At 43.4% G+C, this 17,703-nt stretch overlaps 1 protein-coding gene across 1 annotated transcript in view; it reads left to right on the top strand.

Moving 5' to 3' along the window:
* Window positions 1–6: 6 nt before the first annotated feature.
* The window catches only part of NT5DC2 (5'-nucleotidase domain containing 2), a 30,156-nt gene continuing 12,459 nt past the window's right edge, over window positions 7–17,703 (top strand). Inside the window, exons 1-6 of the mRNA XM_026857456.1 lie at window positions 7–94; window positions 7,717–7,901; window positions 8,674–8,748; window positions 10,595–10,650; window positions 12,378–12,471; window positions 16,224–16,352. Coding sequence (XP_026713257.1) covers window positions 76–94; window positions 7,717–7,901; window positions 8,674–8,748; window positions 10,595–10,650; window positions 12,378–12,471; window positions 16,224–16,352 — 558 coding nt within the window. The 5' untranslated portion in view covers window positions 7–75. The remainder of the gene's footprint in view (window positions 95–7,716; window positions 7,902–8,673; window positions 8,749–10,594; window positions 10,651–12,377; window positions 12,472–16,223; window positions 16,353–17,703) is intronic.

The following is a 17,703-nucleotide window of genomic DNA, read 5'->3' as shown; positions in this document are numbered from 1 at the left end:
CCCGCCGCGGGCTGCCAGCCCCTCCCGGCCGAGGGAGCCGACACCAAGACCTACTTGTGGGCCAGGTACCACGAGATGAAAAAGCTGGTCTACGGTAAGGGCCGCCTTCGGGCGCTGGGACTGCCACGTCCTGCCGGGCTTGGCCTTTCTCGGTTTTGTTTTTCTCCCGCTCTGCATCTTGGTGCCTTTCCCCGCGCTGCAGAACTGGGGACGTGCCCATCGCTGTGCAGCGGCCGGAGTTAGAAACCTTCTCCGTGGCAATGCCATCTGCACGCCTCCATCGCCCGGGGCCCTCTGGGACGGTTTTATTCCTATTGAAATCTCGCCCTGGTCTCCCTCTCCCCATCGTGGGGCTTCTCTCTGTGATCATCCCTCGGCTGGTTTTAGCGTTTCAGGAAAAGCAGAGGATGTGGGGTTCTTCACAGCTGAGCCCCCTACCATGGATATCGTCATGGCAGATGGTTCAAATGCTGTGCTTGTTACATTTCGCTCCGATTTGCCATAGGTTGGCATACAGAAACCTGGTTAGACTAGGACGAATAGGTACGTTGGCTGATGCGGTGAGGAGTTCGGGGTCCAACTTGTAACTTGCCATTGGCACAAGGGTGAGCATGGAAAGGACTGATGCTACAGCTGCTAAGATGTCTCTTCTGGGCTCAGTTTGTGTTACAGATGCAAAGCACCTTTTACTTGTGTGCATGCGTGGTTTTTTGCTCCTCTGACCAAGAAGTTACCTGGCTCCGTCAGGTGCATTGAAATCTTGCTAAGCGAGGAGAAAACTCATGCCACTCACCAAATCTATGTGTAAAACAAGATTGTGGTATTTTTGGCATCAGCAGACCTCTGCTGTATTAAACTCCCCTAAATATGTGAAAAAAACGGCTTTCATGGCATAAGGGCAGGGAACTTTTTCCTGCTGGTTTTTTGATTCTTGGAACGCTGAAGGTAAGCACAGTAGAGAGCTAGGAAGTGTGACTTTGTGTCTGCTGTTAAAGAGCTCTCCCTTAGCTTTTGTTTATCTAAGGGTTTGGAGAAGGAAGGCAGCCATCCATAGGCCTCTGGAAGAAACGTCTTGCTGTCTTGGCAAGTTCTGTCATTCCTTCCTCCCTCACTTTCCAGTGCACGAGATTTGACATAAAATCTAAAGTCCTTCATGATACACAAATGTAAAGGAATTGGCCACTGATCTGTTGGGTGCTCAGCCTGCTGCATTCCAGCTTTTGCAGGATGTGAGCTCCATTGTCTGAGCCACTGAAGGCAATACAGGGGGGGCTGACCGAGGACAGTAGCTTTGTGTAAGATTGAGTTGCGGTTTTAGCCTCACTGCTTGAAAGAAGTTCTGACTCGTACGACTTGTAATGGTGTTTGGACCTTAATATCCTCAAAGGCATATTTTTCTTTTCCACAGTGGTGTTGAAACCTCAAATGCAGATATGTAAATAGGCTGTGTCGTGGTCTTTTGGGAAAATGTTCAGTTTACTAAGTGACAGATTGTGAAGATCATTACACTTTGTTGACATACAGTTATTACTTGAGGTGGAGAACTAATCAGAAGCACTAAATACAAAATTAAGTTGGGTGAAGTAGCCCATGTGTTACAGAGCAGAGTCTACAAACCTTCAGGTAGCTATTAGACATGTTGTATAAGAAGGCGGTCGTTTGTTTAAAGAATAGCTACCCAAACCAAAATTTCAAGACTGTGCTGTTATTCAAGTCTTGTTAAGAGGAGACATAAACAGAATTGGTCCAAGTTGGTTTTAATTGTTGCTTTGCTGACTAAACTGAGTTGTGCAAAATATGGCATTGATCTGTTTCTTTCTTCTTGATTTCTAACTAATGTAAAAGTGATTGTCTGTGGTTGGGTTATGGATTTGAAAACATCGTGACTCAATCATCATCATCATTGAGTTTGAGAAGACTCCTGTGGTGCCACTTTCTCCTTACTTCTGTGAAACTCTACCTTTGTGAAGTTGTTTGTCCTATATTATCAGTTATTGGTTTTGGAGAGAGGTCTCTGCCGGGAGAATTTATGTCTTTTCAAACTATCTCTTGCGTAGGACCTGATTTATAGAGCAATGTTGCATCTTTGCACAGAGGGGATCCCAATGATAAATGCTGACCCTGTTGGACAGGGCAGGATGTGTAGGGCAAGAGCTTCTGTGCAGTGATACAAATGGCAGCAGAACAAAGCTACACAAAAGGTTCTGCTGAGCTAGAGATAGTGTTGGCTCAAGAGAAACTATTCTCTTCATTATTCCCCCCTACCTTTTGAACACTGACTCTTAGGATCAAATTTTATTACCTGTAAGAATTTGAGGCTACTACTTCCACAATGCGCGCTTTTTTTTTTTACTCTGCCAAAAGAAGAAGTATAATTGCATTTGTCAGAGGGGTGGTGTTGAGCAAGACTTGCTGTAGTCTGATTTGATGACATCTGAAGTGTCAGGGGAGGCTGCTGTGCTCTCTCAGTAAGCAATGTCTGAAGTCTTGCACTCCAGGAAACCTCCAATCCAGAAGTTTAATGGAACTGGCAAGGGAGTGAGGATTTGGTTGTAATAAGCATGTATTTTTTTTTCCTAGATCTTTCAAACTTGTAAACGTGGCTACAATAAATGAGCTTTCCTAAGGAACCTTTGAAATAACTGTTAACTTCTTGCCTCTGCATGACCAGCTTTAGCATGGTGGAATGCAAGAACTAGTGACAAGAGACACAAGTTTGCAGGCAGCAAGAAGGTGGTCAGGCATCGATAACACTGAGGGTGTCACTCAGAGCTAGTCCTTGCTCTTTTTGGTTTGTGTGGATCAAGAGATACCTTTGCATCTAAATCATGCAAGTCACAGTCGCCAACATGTGTCCATCGCATTTGGGAACAGGAGAGGAGACAACAGCCCTGTGTGATCATTGCGCTGGTGAATTTGGTGTGGTGGTGCAGAGGTGACTTCTGCAATCCAGCACATTTTGATTCTGCTCATGTCGCTAATCCCAAGGAGGCACAAAGATTGAAGGGCCTTACACTTTGCCAAACCAGGAAACGAGTCTAGAGCTATGATAACAAATGCCCTGCAAATCACTTGGGGAGTGTGCACATTTCATGAGTTGAGGCATCTACAGATTGAGCTGGGGCTGGGAGCGACAATTAGCAGCCAGAACTGGAAGTGCGACCAGTTATGTTAACATCCCAGTTCTGCTTTCCTATTTCCTAAATGTAAACGATTTTTCTTGCCACAAGAACTCATACCAGCATTTGTCTAGTGCCTTTGTGTATATAAAAATGTTGGTTTGGAATGAAATGGATTTTTTTTAATATTGGTTTTGGTTCATGTAGATTTCATCGGCGAGAAATCCCAAAATATTTAGACATAATGGCATAAATTCAAGAGTATGGTCCAGCGTAATTTTCTCTTTTAACATGGTTTCTCTGTCATTTAATGCTCTTTAAGTAATATTTTCCTCTCCCTACCCTCTTGGTAGAGGCATCTACTTTGGCTGGTCGCAGTGCTTTACAGGAAATGGTACAAAACAACACTTCAAAAGGATAAAAAGGTGCTTGGAAGGGAGGAAAACTGGCAGTTTGTCTTTAGAAAGCATGTCAGTGGGAGCAAAGGGAACTTTCTGATTCATGAAGAATGTGGAGTGCGGTGGCCATCTGTTTTTCAGTATCGTTCTGTTCCTCGTTAGTCTTACAAAGAAATTAGCACAGATGTCTGCTGTGTTGGACCTCTGGGAGTACAAAGGGTGTGAGAGATGGGGGTGAGTTGCCTTTTTTATGTGTTATTCTTTACTAAGGTGCTGGATCTGAGGCTGGGAGAAAAGGAGCATTTCCCACATGATGCGGTTGGTACCCCCGCGAGCTCAGAAAAGCGCTGGACGTGCTTGGCACCTCCCGGCCTCAGCGTTTTTCACGTCAGAAGGGGCCATATGGTGTCTTGGCGTCTCTAGCCGTTGCTTACAGTTAATTACCTGCTTTTGTTTCCATCTCTGCTGTCATGTTGGGGATTGAGTGTTATTGCTTTTTAACAATGTGGGCTATTGCCTGGGAAGAGGCACTTGTGTTGTCGGAAGATACTCTGATTTAAGCAGCTGTTCAGGGCCTCACAGTGGTAAAATGAAGGAGATCTGTGTTTACCTGGCATTTACACCCAGGTATAAAAAAATGCATGAGATCCAACATGCTTTCTTGTGGTCTGCCTTTGTTGCTGAGTTTCATCATGTGCCATGGATATGCAGACACTTCCCTTAAAACCGTCAGAGTTGCAAACTGGAGCAAATTGTGCAAGTATGCAGATTCCAGGGGTTTGTATCTATTGCAGGAGCTGCTTTTTCCCCACTGTCCTCAGATGTACACATGCCAGTTCTCCCTTAGATCATACTTCCTGGGTGAAGTGCTGAGTAGACAGTGACTAACTGTGATATTGTCTCCCTTTCCAGTTAGGACACAGATGGAAAGAGTAGTTGGGATTATTGTTCTTTTTTAATAACCAAAACTGATTTTTAATTTGTTTTTTTCTTGCTGTAATTTATCGTATCTGTCCAGCAATCTGTTTTGGTGTCTTGGCAGAGGAAAAGCAAAAGCTATAATTCTTGAAAAATGGCATCTCCATGGGCTTCTGGAGGGTGTCATCTGTTTGTTTTGACTCCACAATTGCCACACAGATTGAGGCAAAGATCCCTGGCAGATTACATGCTGAATGTCAGCAAAGCAGCAGTGCCCAAGGCTGCAGCCTGGGACTTGATTAGGTACTCAGAATTTGTAACCACCCAGGTGATTATTTAAAAAAAACCAAACCCAACAACAATTAAAAAAAAAACAAACCCCACAAACTTCTTGAAACCTGGCTCAGTAAGCCAGGCATGTTTGGGCTCTAGTATGTAAACCGATCTTGAATGTGCTCCCAGCTTCTGTCCCTTCCCTGCAGTAGTTTGACCCTGCAGAGAGACTGCATGAGCTTCAAGAGGAGATGGACACCTACCATTCTGTTGAGGAGGATGCTGCATATGGACATTTACACTGAACAGAACATGCAGCATTAGTCTCTGGACTGAAACCCAGAACTTTTTCCTTCTTTCTTGGGTATCAGTGACTTTGAAAGGACTGTAAATTTAAAATAGAGGATGACAGTGTGGAAGGACCAAGCTGTCAGCAAGCTGCTGCAAGTTGGTGATGATGATGTGTGATAGGAAACACAAGCGAGGAGATGTGTGGTGCTCCAGAAAGGGTGCGTAGGGAACACGGTGTGTGTGAGGCAATGGTGATAAAGGGCTTGGGTAGTGTATGCATCTTTTTTTCAGCCCTTATGAGGTAAGAAAGAACATGCTGGGTAAGTTAGTGACAAAATGTCAGAGTGGGGCAAAACAGTTTGGGCGGGAGGCTGTCAGAGAACAGCAGAGAGGCATGTTTGAGGCTGGCAGGGAGGAGTATGACTTCATCCAGTGGGTCTAAATATACTTCATAAATCATACTGTGGCACAGTTACTGCTTATGCTTCTGTTCGCAGATAAGACTGGCTTCATGCACTTGGCAAATCTCAGACTACTCTTTTCATGTTACAAAAACATACCACTCCCTTAGCTTTCCTTGACTGTATTTTTGCAGTTGTGGCTGGCATATGTTGTTGAACCTGGATGGGTATCTTCTGTGAAAGGAGAGATGGAGTTCAGGCAATGGCATTTTGTGCTGCTCTCAGACTATCAAAATGTGTTGTCATAAAGCTGTTACCAAATGGTGAGTGTTGGAGAGGTTGACCTCTCTGTAGGGATACGGTAGCAGCAAGTGGGGTGCATTTGTCATTTTAAGAAAAAAAAAAAAGTGCTTTCATTAGAAGAGGAAAGCATGGCATATTGGCACTGTGATGTGATTAAGGCTTTGTCATTTTCTTTGTGAGAAAGAAAAATAACACCCTGCAAATCCCAGTGTTTGCCTAGAAAAAGATCTTCCCACAAGTTATCTGGAGGTGAGGACAGGAAGTGAAGCTCTGTTTATGGTGCAAAGAGCATTTATGATGAGATGAAAGTTGTGATCATTGGAATCCTATTTACATTTCCCGTCTTTTAAAATGCCAGTGGAAAGTACTCTGATTGCATCCACTCTCTTCAGCCTCTTCCAGGAACTTTGCCACCAGCAGAGTCACTGAAAGAGAGCTCTTGTTCCTGCTGTGTAGCCAGTAAGTCAGCCCTCCTGCCTTAAAATACTGCTTTCTTTTCTAGTAATTCCTCCCTAGTTGATCTGGTGAATTGCGTTTGAAGGCCAAAGGAAAGTGAGTTAGGAGAGAGGGATGGGTATGTTTTGTAATGCATCTCTCCCCTGAAAAATAAATATTATGATGTATCTGAATCCTGTTTCTTTGGTCACCTCTTTGGATTAGTGCTCACAAATGTACTTTGGACTTTTACCTAAATTCTGTAATCATTCCAGACAAAGTATTTATTGGGAATGGCTGGTATCTCTTTCTAATAATATTTTTTTTGTTCTAGATTCAGATGAAACTTGCTTTTATAGCAAGGAAGCACTAAAGAACTGGCACAGGGGTTCTTGCTAAAAGCCAAAAGTTAAGGTAGGAAGGGAAAACAAAAATCCTATTCACTGATGCTGTGTAGGATCTGGAAAATGTCTGCACTTTTCCTATCATTCAAAGAGAAAATTGCCCGTCTTTGAGGAAGGAGGAAATGTGCCCTTCCCCTCTCTGTCCCCCAGTGTGAATGTGACTAGGCAACCTACTACAGGGAACTATTTTTATTGCTTTTTCTCATCTTGCAATGGACAGTTCTTGTGGAGCGGGAAGCCTGGGGAGGGTCTGTTCCTGTCTCTCCCATTGTAGTGCAGCTAAAGGTCTCCACTCTAGACTAGCTCTGAAAAAGGATGTACAGGTAGTTCAGCTGCTAGGTCACTTAACCCCCGTTTCCCCAGTGGTCTGGAGAGCAAAGAGTTATTCACAAGCGTCTTGCACAGTAACCCTGTTTTGAAGTGACAAACCACATGCAAAGACTGAGCTGTTTCCACAGCTGTTTATCAGGGGAAAGCAGATAACTTGTTGCTATCAGTATTACATGTTCCAGAAGCATAGCTTAATGTGTTGGGGTTTTTTTACATTTTGTTGGTGTTTGTACAAAACCTAGTTTTATCCTGCCCAATAATAATAATAAAAGAAAAGCCCTAACGGTACCTGCAGGATTGCTCTGTGAAGTCTGGCTGCTTCTGTGAGAAACTAAAAATGCCAACAGGCAAACCTCAAAATTTCTAATTTGAAGTAACTTAGATTTCTCAAAGAGGAGAGTTAGCCTGTTTGTGTTGCTCAAGATTTAAGTGCGGGGAGCATGTTTTTCTGGTGATATATTGCAGCTACCTTTCACTTTGAGCCTGCTGAAACTGCAGCTGCTGTGAGCTAGAAATTTGACACTTCAAAATCTCGAGTCAGCTTTGCTTCATGTAGGCCAGAGACCCAAGGACATTGTTTTGCAGCTTCCTGACACAAAAGGTCAGTCTTACTGTGAAAACGGTTGGCATCATCACCAGACACAGCCAGAGGTTTCACGGTGTGTTTTTTTTCACGGGGAGGATTATTTGAGTGAGTTAACAACAAGCAGCCTTCAACAGCAGCACAGTGCTCCTTTGCTGATGCTGTGTGGTACTTCCAGCTGCTGTCAGGTCCAGAATGAAAAGTTGAAATTTCAGTGATCCTCTCAGTTTCTTTAACTTCTGTCCTTTCCCTTCCTCTTAGATCTCCTTCCACCAGGAGTCTGCAATCTTCTCAACCCGGCCGCTATCTACGCTAACAACGAGATCAGCCTGGGAGATGTTGAGATATATGGCTTTGACTACGATTACACATTAGCACAGTATTCTAATTTACTACACTCTATGATTTTCAACACTGCAAGAGACATCCTAATAGAACAATTCAAGGTAATGATCTGCTAAGAATTTCCACTCAATTAAGCTTACTGCTGTCTTTGCGATGCCGCAGACATGCCTGCAAAATGCGCATTGTGTATCAATTACTACTTTTATTGAGATAAATTTCATGTTTCACAGTCTTTGACTGCAGAAAATTTTGACTGCACGTGGAATTAATCTCTTTTGAGACAATTTACCATGCTCTACATTCCTGAGGTTTTATAAATATGGAGCAGGTACCTTAGTCTAGAAAGGTCTGGTCTGTTTTACCGAACTATGGAAATAATGCCTATGCTGCTGGTTCGAGGTACATGTGATGGATAAACGTGAACCGTGGGCCAGCACTGAAGCCATACAGAACTTGACATGTGCAAGTCAATGTGGATCAGGCTGTATAGCATGTCCAGTGATGAACACCCTGTTTGCAATAGGTGACCGGTCTCTGCATTTTCTTCTTGTCATGTCTTTCTTTTTAGAGGGGTTCCGCAGTGCCATGGCCTTGCCAAATACATGCATTGAATGGAGCCTTCTAGAAGTGTCCTCACTGCCTGAATGAATCTGTTACGTTTTCACTAGTGACCATTACATGAGAGAAACTACTTTTGGGGATCCTGATCCTTTATCTTTCTCCATTCATCCACTTTCTTTGTTGAAGGGGCAAAATTAAATGCACCTGTTCCTTGGTCATTTTATGGCTGGGGTGAGATGACTAGTAGGACTAAGCCAGCTGTACAGGTGAAATAATTTAACACAATGTTTATGTTGCTGTTTTTCTTCCCAGTATCCAGAAGGGCTTGGGAAGTATGACTACATTCCAGGGTTTGCCATACGTGGACTTCACTATGATGTACAAAAGGTAAGCTGTACAAAATTGTTTCCTGGGCTCTGTCTTCCATTGTGTTATGTTTTTAGTGGAAATACTTTCTGTCATTGCTTGCAATACCATTGCTATCAGTCCAGGTGGCCGTGCTTGTCATTGAGTGGTTTCTTCTTGCTTATAAACCTTCCAAGGGAAAGAGGTCTTTTGTGTTTGCATACCCGTGAGCAGAATAGGACCTTCTAGCAAAGACCTCTGGTAAACAGCCTTGCCAATTTAAAAGTCAGTTAATTCCGCTAGCTAATTAATAGAAAACTCAGCTTGTTTGTGTGATCATTTCAGTCTTGCAGGAAATTTAAACAACAAACCTCAATCCTGCATCTACAAGTACTTGCTAGGAGCAGAGGCATTATGTCTTACTCTAATAATAGAAATGACTTGTCAAGAGAATGTTTTAGGAAGCCTTCCCCACCCCCTACCCCGAATAATAGGACTGTCTGGAAAAAGATCCAAGCTACTTGTGATGCATGCTTAGGAGCACAGGCAAGCAAAGAGCAAGCATTAACTTTAACCCTTTTCAGTGCTTTGGACCGATTCCCTGAAAGCCTGGTGCCCAGTGATGTCATGCTGGCAGCTGAAGCCAGGCAGTCAGGTGGGAACACAGCAGAGAAAGTTGCTTCGCTGTAGTAGCTCTTATGTTGAGCTTTGAGCAAATTCAGGGAAGCAGGGAGTACAGGCTGGAGTGTGCATGCTATTCTCTAGCAGTGGGAAAAACAGAGAATGAATTAAAAAACTATATGGAGTTTTCCCATGTCTTTTGTCTTAACTGCGGTGACAGCATGGCAGCAGAGTGCTCATGCCTCTGAATTCACAAAGTGAGAAGTAGATCTGTGAGAAACTGAAGTTTCTTTCTATGTTCAAATCTCTGGCTGATGTATCAGAGAAACAGAGTCAACTAGTCTAGCCAAGCAAAGTGCCCTTTGAGTGAGTAGAAGGTAACAACTCTTTTTCTCAGGATCGGAGTTTGCAAAATACACGAGAAACTGGGTAGTGCCTGTCTAAGTAATTCTTTCAGCATATTTGCCTGCACTCCTCACAAACTAATGGGAGGGCTGCCCATGGTGTAACAAGCTGCACTGATATGGCATCTTGATAAAAGAAGGTGCCTGAAGGTTGTGAATGCTCTGTGGAATCAATTACCTTGCACTGTGGTAGAAACAGCGCAAATAGTTTGATGCTGTGTCCTTATTCGGGTTGCAGAGTGATGCGGGTTTAGTGTGACACTTCTTTCTGTGCCCAGAGAACTTGTATTACGGCTTCAGGATGATGGATGGAGGAGAAAGGATGACTCATGAATATGAGTTTGATACAAAAAAATGCAAAGAAAGCTCTGACGTTACCAGCCTGACGTGTTCATGAACATCCTTGCTTAAATGTTTATTGGGGAGGGAAGAGCTCTTGTGTGAAGAAAATGACTGGGTGCAGCTGTGCTCTAAACCAAAACTTGTCCACTTCGTTCTGCTTAAGATAAAAGTGATGAGAAATAGATCTCTTGTGCACACAAAGCTCCTTTGGAATGTGTATGCTTTTGGAAGGGAGATAAGAAGAGACAGTCTAAGTCACAGAAACATTGTTCTCCCTGTCTTTCAGTTGCATTCTTATCTACAAACTTAGGAGTGTAACAGACAGTGGTGTTTCGGCTCATAGAAAGAGGGTCTTTTGCCAGAGAGGCCAGTAAAAAGTCACACTATGAATAAGTGTGTGTGAAAATGTTGGATGTTTATAATGAATTTTATTTTCTAAATGTCATTTGTGTGGAACTTTAAATAAGGTTTCAGTGTAAACCTACCCAATTCTAACAGTAAATATCTATCCCTTATCACAGAGTCTTCTCATGAAGATCGATGCTTTCCATTATGTCCAGCTGGGGACGGCATATAGGTCTGTGAGTTCTGAAAAAATTTTCTAAATGCCCATATATGCAAAGGTGGATTACTAAATCTGAGTGTACATTCATGGCATATGGGGGGTTTTGTTGAGCAGAGCAGTCTTGTCTGGCTTATCCTGTTTGCACTTGCTTCAAATGCTTACCTGGCATATATTTGCAGGGAGTTCTTTTTCTCAAGCATTTCAAGCCAAGTGTGGGTGGGAAGACCTGGAGCTTTTTGTAATGGTTAATAACACATCTGGTCACGTACTCTGCATGATGTCTGAGCTGCAGCTACAGCATGCCCGGGTTAATGTCTGTAAGCAAACAGTGCAACTAGGAGAGAATTCCTCTGTATGTGGTCCACATACGGGCCTGTCTTCTCCAGGCAGGAGTGTATCCCAGCAGTGGTCTGCTATGCCTTGTCACAAAGCTAAGAGGAGAGTGGTCTGGATGTGCAAATAAAATTTTAAAACTGTTTAGACATGTCGATAAAGTAATGATGCATCAGAATCTGGGCTCAGTTTAAGGCCTAGGTTGGCCTATTTTTCTTTCTCTTTTGTTGTTCTCCAAGGAGAACTGGGTATGCTTTGGAATATGTGACTGAAACAGTGCAGAGCAAACTTTTCTCCAAAATGTAGTGAGACTGGAGCCTGGGAGAAAGCCTTGCCCCAGAGTGTAGTGGGGTTGGTGTGTAAGAAGTAGTAATTCACAGATAGCAGTAACAAAGCTCCTGTTAAGTCTGTGTTGTATTTCCTGAGCATGGAAGCCAATGTGGTTTTTTTTTCTTGAACTCTGCCCTTTTGCTGTTAAGCTTCAGTTACAGTAAACACTCTAAGAATATTAAGAAGGGGGTTTCATAATCAGAGAGAATTGGCTTCTTTGAGTGGTAGCTTGGGGAGTGGGGGGAGGGGGTTGGACTGCCCCATATTTCACTTCAGCTTCATAAAGAGATTTTTAGCGAAAACACATTGAAACTTTTTTTTCCTTACTGTCTTTTGTAACTATCCTTAGAGAGTCCTTTTCCTAAACCTTTACTTTTGAACAAAACTGAGGCGACTTCTAACTTCTCAGAGGCTGTATAATGATTGAACAGGAAAGGAGAAAGAGAAAGGTGCTGACTGCTTGAGTAAACAGCTATCAAAACTTGTGCAAGAGGTAAAACCTGCAGCAGTCAGATAACCTGATGTTCATGAATGGTACAACTCAGAGCCATACTTGTGATTACAGTGTTTTGGGGAAAAACTGTGATCTCTGTTGAATGGTCAGTGAGGAACTTGTTTTGCTTAAGAAAACTGAATAGGAAGGAAACATCATTTTCAGAAAGCCCGTTTTGTACACCTTTGCATTTAACGGTGCTATGCCTCGTGGAAGGAACCTTTCCAAAACTGTTCCAGTTACCCAGTGCTGCCAAAGTCGGGTCATGGGGCTGATCTGGTGGGGCAGTCCTGTCAGCAGATCCACAGTTTACAGAGGGAGGCCTCTGTCTGAACTCCCTGCTGGAATGTGGATAAAGCCCCTCAATTAACTTGAAAGATCGGACAAGGTATCTGAAAAATGTCTCGAGTAGGATTTTATGTGAATCGTAAGAAATCATGGAGCTGTCAGGTACTCTGGCTATCTCTTTTGTATAAGAGAAATGTGTGGGTTTTAGAAAGGAGCCTGTTCTCTTTCTCTGCAGTTTGTAGCTCTGTGCAGACTGGGGATTGTTGACAAACTATTTCTGTTGTTTTGTGTCTAGAGGGCTCAAACCAGTGCCTGATGAAGAGGTAATCGAACTCTATGGTGGTACGCAGCACATCCCCCTGTACCAGATGAGTGACTTCTATGGCAAGGTATTGTAAGCCCTCTACTGTTACCATGCAGCAGCTCTTTTACCAGCTAGGAAAACAGAGTGAATTGTATGAGCATGTAAATTACTCCAGCCTCTCTTGGACTCCAAAAGGCTCAGTCCCTAGTGAACTTCTGTGGTTTTTTTTCTAGTGGGAATTTGCCCCAGAGGTTATTTAACAGTTTAGCATGTGAAAGCCAGCTGCAAAGCTTTCCTAAACACCAGGGCTATTGGCCTAGAGCTGAATGGCTCTGGCGACTGATAGGGAATTGTTCCTTGCTTGTTCCTTGGCCAGATCTAGCTCGCAGGCTACCAGGGCATTCTGCAGTGTTGGCGTTTGCACGGAGTTGTGCAGGAGGAGTATGTGTGTGTAGCAACAGGGTGTTTGCAATGCCTTTCTCTCTTTGGTTTTGGGTAGGGTTTTTTTTCTTCATGAAAGAGATTCCTCCCCCTCCACACCTCTTGAGACCTACTCAGTGCATTATTCATAGGGTTGGCATCCATGAGTGTTAGGGGTCTTTTTAGGCAGAAAAGCTTCCTGTCACAGTAAACGACTGAAATTCTGTCCACAGGAGCTGTTCAAGTCCTTTGGTTGTCTGAACTAGAGGAATTTATGAGGAATTTTTCTTCATTAAATGTTTAGTGTGGTGCAGTGGGGAAGCAGGGCCATTCACATCCCTTTCCCCCCAGAACTGCTTTGTTTCTTGCCCTTTGTTAGTCCAGTTGCCTTAGGGGAAGCTGGAAAGAGAAGGGCAGGCTTCCTCTGGTTAATACCCCTTTGAGTCTGCTGTGTGAAGTCTCCAGCAAGGTCACTTTTTGATTTCTCTCTCTCTCTCTCTCTCTCTCTCCCTCAGGAACAATTAATGTGAGTGGTTGCTTTCTGGATAAGTATATACTCTGTTTATAGCTCAGTGTAGCTTCCAGCTTTGAAATAGGATGTTTCTGGTTTGAGTTTGATATTTGTCTGTAAACTGCACTCAATTAGCCTCCCTCAGTGGAACTTTCCTCATTGTTGTCAAACTTGAGGTGATTTCACCTTTGTTTTGAAATAATTGTAAACATGAAATCTGCTTCGAGTTTTGGCCTTTTGTAGGGCCAGGTGCTTATGCTAAGGTGCCTTTCTGTGCTGCTTTGTACATAACAGGTGTTCTCTACTCTCCTGTAGTTTAGTACTGAAAAATGCAGTATAACATTTGGCCACAGAAGTAAGAATAGCAGCTTATTCTTTGTAAAGAGGTGAATCTCCTCTCCTAATGTAGTGAGCTCCTAAACTAATAGGTGGATCCCACAGAGAACAAAAGTATATACAACTAATGCTGTTTGCATCCAACAATGTCTGCTCAACCTGTGCCAGTAGCACCTTAATGGGAAAGCATCTGGGTTGACTGCTGATGTGAGCAGGAGCAGTGCAATTGGTGTGGAGTGAGGCTGTAGCAGGGATCTTTGACCTTGTCCTCTTTAGTCTGCCATGCTGATGTTGCTACCTGTATGGGTGACAGGAGGGTCTGTCAGGTCAGTGATTCCAGGCAACAAGGCATAAGATAAGTGGTACTGATGTAGCTGAAGTGTGTAAATATTCTTCCTTAAGGGTTTTCTTGATCCTCTGTTGGCAGGAGTTTGTGGACAGCTACCAACATCCCAACACCTGCAGTAGGTGGGCACAGATCTTGCCCAGGCTTAGACAATGCAGCTAGTGTGGTTTTCTCTGGCAGGACTAGTGCTGGCCTTTAATGAAGGTGGGGAACTTATGGGTGTTGTGGAAAAAGCATATGTAGTATTCTTCTAAAACTACTGTTCAGTTTTCACCCTGACTTGTGTCAATCTGTCTTCCCTAAGGAAGTTGAGGCCACTAAAGGGAGGGGGGGAGGCTGGACTTGTAGGATGATGGCATACAGCACAAAAATTAAATCAGAGTTGACTTCCTACAAGGTAAGTCTTTGCTGTTAGCACTGAACGTTTAACTGTCTCTATGTTTAAGGTCTTAGTGGGACCGGTCATTGCTCTGCTGTGCTCTGCTAAATCCCATACCAGGTATTTCAGTAGGAATTGCCTGTCTGTGTCCCTCTTGCTTCTTTCCCAGAATCACTGAATAGGAAAAAAGGGTCGGGACTGTTTTCAGGAAATGTTGGTTTTGCTAGTGGGAGAAATGTTCCCTTAGCAACTACATATCAAAATGGACAAAAGTCTGTTGAAAAGCTTCGGCGAGTATTGCAAAGCAGCAGCACTGTGTGCAATATGTGGCCCAAACCAGAGGGTGTTCTTTGTGTTTTCTTCTGCTGTAGGTCAAGTTGTCCTGTGTGGGCTGGCTGGCTGGATAGAAATTGTATAACCCTCAGCACACCAGCATAGCTTTTGATTGCAGTATTTTGTGGTAACAGACCTCAGACAAAATGCTGTTTGTTATTCCTTTGCCCTTTTGCATCTTCTTTCTTGACCCCAACTTGTTTTGTCCCAGTATTGCCTTTAGATAGTGCTGCAAACAGTCTCTTGTTCTACCCTTACATGACCAGACTAAATGGGAGATGTCAGGATGTAACAACATGACAGTGGCACATCTTTGTCATTAGGCAGTGTGTGCCCTCTGTCAGCTTCCACCTTGTGTACCTTCTGTGATCTTTCAGATGCTGCTTTCATGTCTGTCCTTCACACAGCTATAATAAATGCCTTCTGATGTGGACCAGTGCTATCCTAAAGTTGCAACTTTGCAGCTGTCAGTCATGGATTGCTCAAAGCTCACATGTACAAGCATGATGTGACTGATTGCCAGGGCACCTCTGGTGACCAGGTTGATTGAGAGGTCTGTGCGCTTCCCAAATTGCTTTTCATGTACAAGGCCTTAGTAAGTGTCCCCTTGGCTGATCTGGGATCTGGCACTTCAGCGATGAAAGATGAAAAAATTGATTCCAGCTTCAGCTTACCAGTGAGACTCACCATAGTCCTCTGCACATGTGGTACATACTGAATAAACAAGCTTTATTTTACTGGAAAGCCTCTCTGGAGCCAAGGTTCACTGTCAATCTGCTGATAGGTTTGTGATTGATAGGCAACAAAAATAGCAAATGTATGGGAGAGCTGCAACCTTGCCTAATGCAAGGTAAGTTATTCCTTGGTCACGATTTAGTGTTCCATTTCCACTTTACTGCTGAGTGGGCTGAAGTTCTTCTTCCTCTTCTTTGTGCCCACTCCAGGTTCTCTCTAGCGACTCCAGGGCAGGCAGGCATTGACAAACTGCTTTGGTGTGTTGGTGTGATTCTTACACTGCTGTGGGAAACCTCCCTGGAACGTGGTTAGAGCAGCTTTGGTGCCCATGTGTCCAGTGTCACAGCCTGGTTTAAATGAACAATGGGACACCTCCAGCAAGGCCACAGCTGCTTCTGTTCTGTTGGTGCCTCTATTAATGCCAACAGGCCAGGTGGGAAGCAGAGGGCATGGGGTTGAAATAAGTGTCTAGAACCAACTCCCCACTTCCTCCACCTTCACCGCATGGTGTTAATGATGCTGGGTTTGTTTAAAGATTTCTGTGAAGGAGAAGCCTTTCTCTTGTTAAGTGTTAATGCACTAGGTTAGTTTTTTGCTTGAGAGGGCTTCTTGCTGAGTGGCTGGGACTTTCCACATTAGTGTTTTTCTTTTGTGTTAGCCTGGAAAGGCTTCCAGATGGTACTGGGTGATATCTGTTTATTGGGTTTCTCTTTTTTTTTTTTTTTTTTAAAAAAGTATTTTTTGTTTAATATGTTTCTTTCATTTTTTGATTTCCAGGGTCCATCACTTAAGCAGTTTATGGACATTTTTTCTCTTCCTGAAATGACGCTGCTCTCTTCAGTCATTGATTACTTCATAACTCACAACATTGAGTTTGACCAGGTGCATCTTTACAAGGATATATCTGTAAGTAAAATGTCAACTGCCCCATAGCTCATACCACATCAGAACTGTGAGCTCTTTGGCTTGTTAGCACTGATGAGCTCTGCAGTACCCAGACCTAAGGGGCTGTTAGTTAGTAGCCTAATATGACAGCATTGTTGCCCCTTTAGATGAGCATTACCAGAGAATTTTCAAACTGTGTTTTCAGAACATGTTAGATTTCTGTCTGTACTACATAACTGGTGTTGCTGTACACTATCTCTTGCAGGAATGCCTAGGCTGGTTAAGTTGAAGGTCCTTCTGTGGGAAATGTTTCACAAAGCTTGTGTGAATGTTTTCTGGTTCTGCAGACTTTTAAGCTATATGTTTTCCTGTCAATATCTCATTTTTCAAAGAGACTTGGTCTGCCCATGTACCAAGCAGTTTGCTTTATACAGCAATTGTTGTGAAACACCTGCCCCTGCCCTTGCCTGCTCTTAAGAATCCACCCCTTCCCTTTGCAGCTACAGAGTAGTCTGATCCTTTTGGGATGTTTTCCAATGAGTGACTATAGCTTTCAAGAGCCAGTTACTTCAAGGTACTAACTGTGCCCTCCAGCTTCACGGGATTATCAGCATTGTTAAGGGATACTGTTTGACTTCTTAGTTAATGCTGTAGTCCAGATGATTTATGTTGTCAGACTATGGATCTTCCTCGGTAGCCAAGCCTTATTGCATATGACCTCTTCCATGGAGAGGGGTTTTTGATTTGTAGCTTGTGAGAATCTTATGCTCATCCACTGCTCAGTCTTGTGAGCGAAATGTTGCTCCACATCTGTGCTGCTTCTTTTGTGATAAGGATCCACCCTGTCAGCTTTGCTGCAGCCACAGATTACAGTTTATGTTCTGACTTTCTGTTAGTGCTTGATAAGAGCATACCAGCCAGTTTCCCACAAGATCTTAACATGTTTATAGGGTGTTAGTTGTAGTTGGTTTTGCTCTTGAGGTGAGGAAAATGGGGAGATTAGCTGATTCCTAAGGTGTTTTATGAAAAGTGTCTTCTGAACCTTCTTTGAGGTCAAAATGGACATGTTCCTAATTGAAATCTTGAGAGCAAGTGGATGGTTGCCACACCTTAATACGTGCTCACTTCAGGGCAAATAGTGAGCTCAAGGCCCAAACTCCTGAGTGCAAATCCTGGCATTTGTCTTCACATCCTTTGCTGAGGCGTGTGATCATTCCTGAGGAGTGACTGAGGTAGGCAGAGAAGAACTCTCCTGCTGTAAATCTCTGCCAATGCCTGAAATTTATACTGAAAAGTTGGGGACTGCCTGGTGCTCTCACCAGAAGGGTTCTTGTTTTTTTCTGTGCAATGAGAATAAACAAACGTTTTTGCA

Source organism: Athene cunicularia (assembly GCF_003259725.1).
Source record: "Athene cunicularia isolate RWA chromosome 12 unlocalized genomic scaffold, athCun1 chr12_part1, whole genome shotgun sequence".
NCBI lineage: Eukaryota > Metazoa > Chordata > Aves > Strigiformes > Strigidae > Athene > Athene cunicularia.
This window is presented reverse-complemented; position numbering and strand designations above follow the sequence as displayed.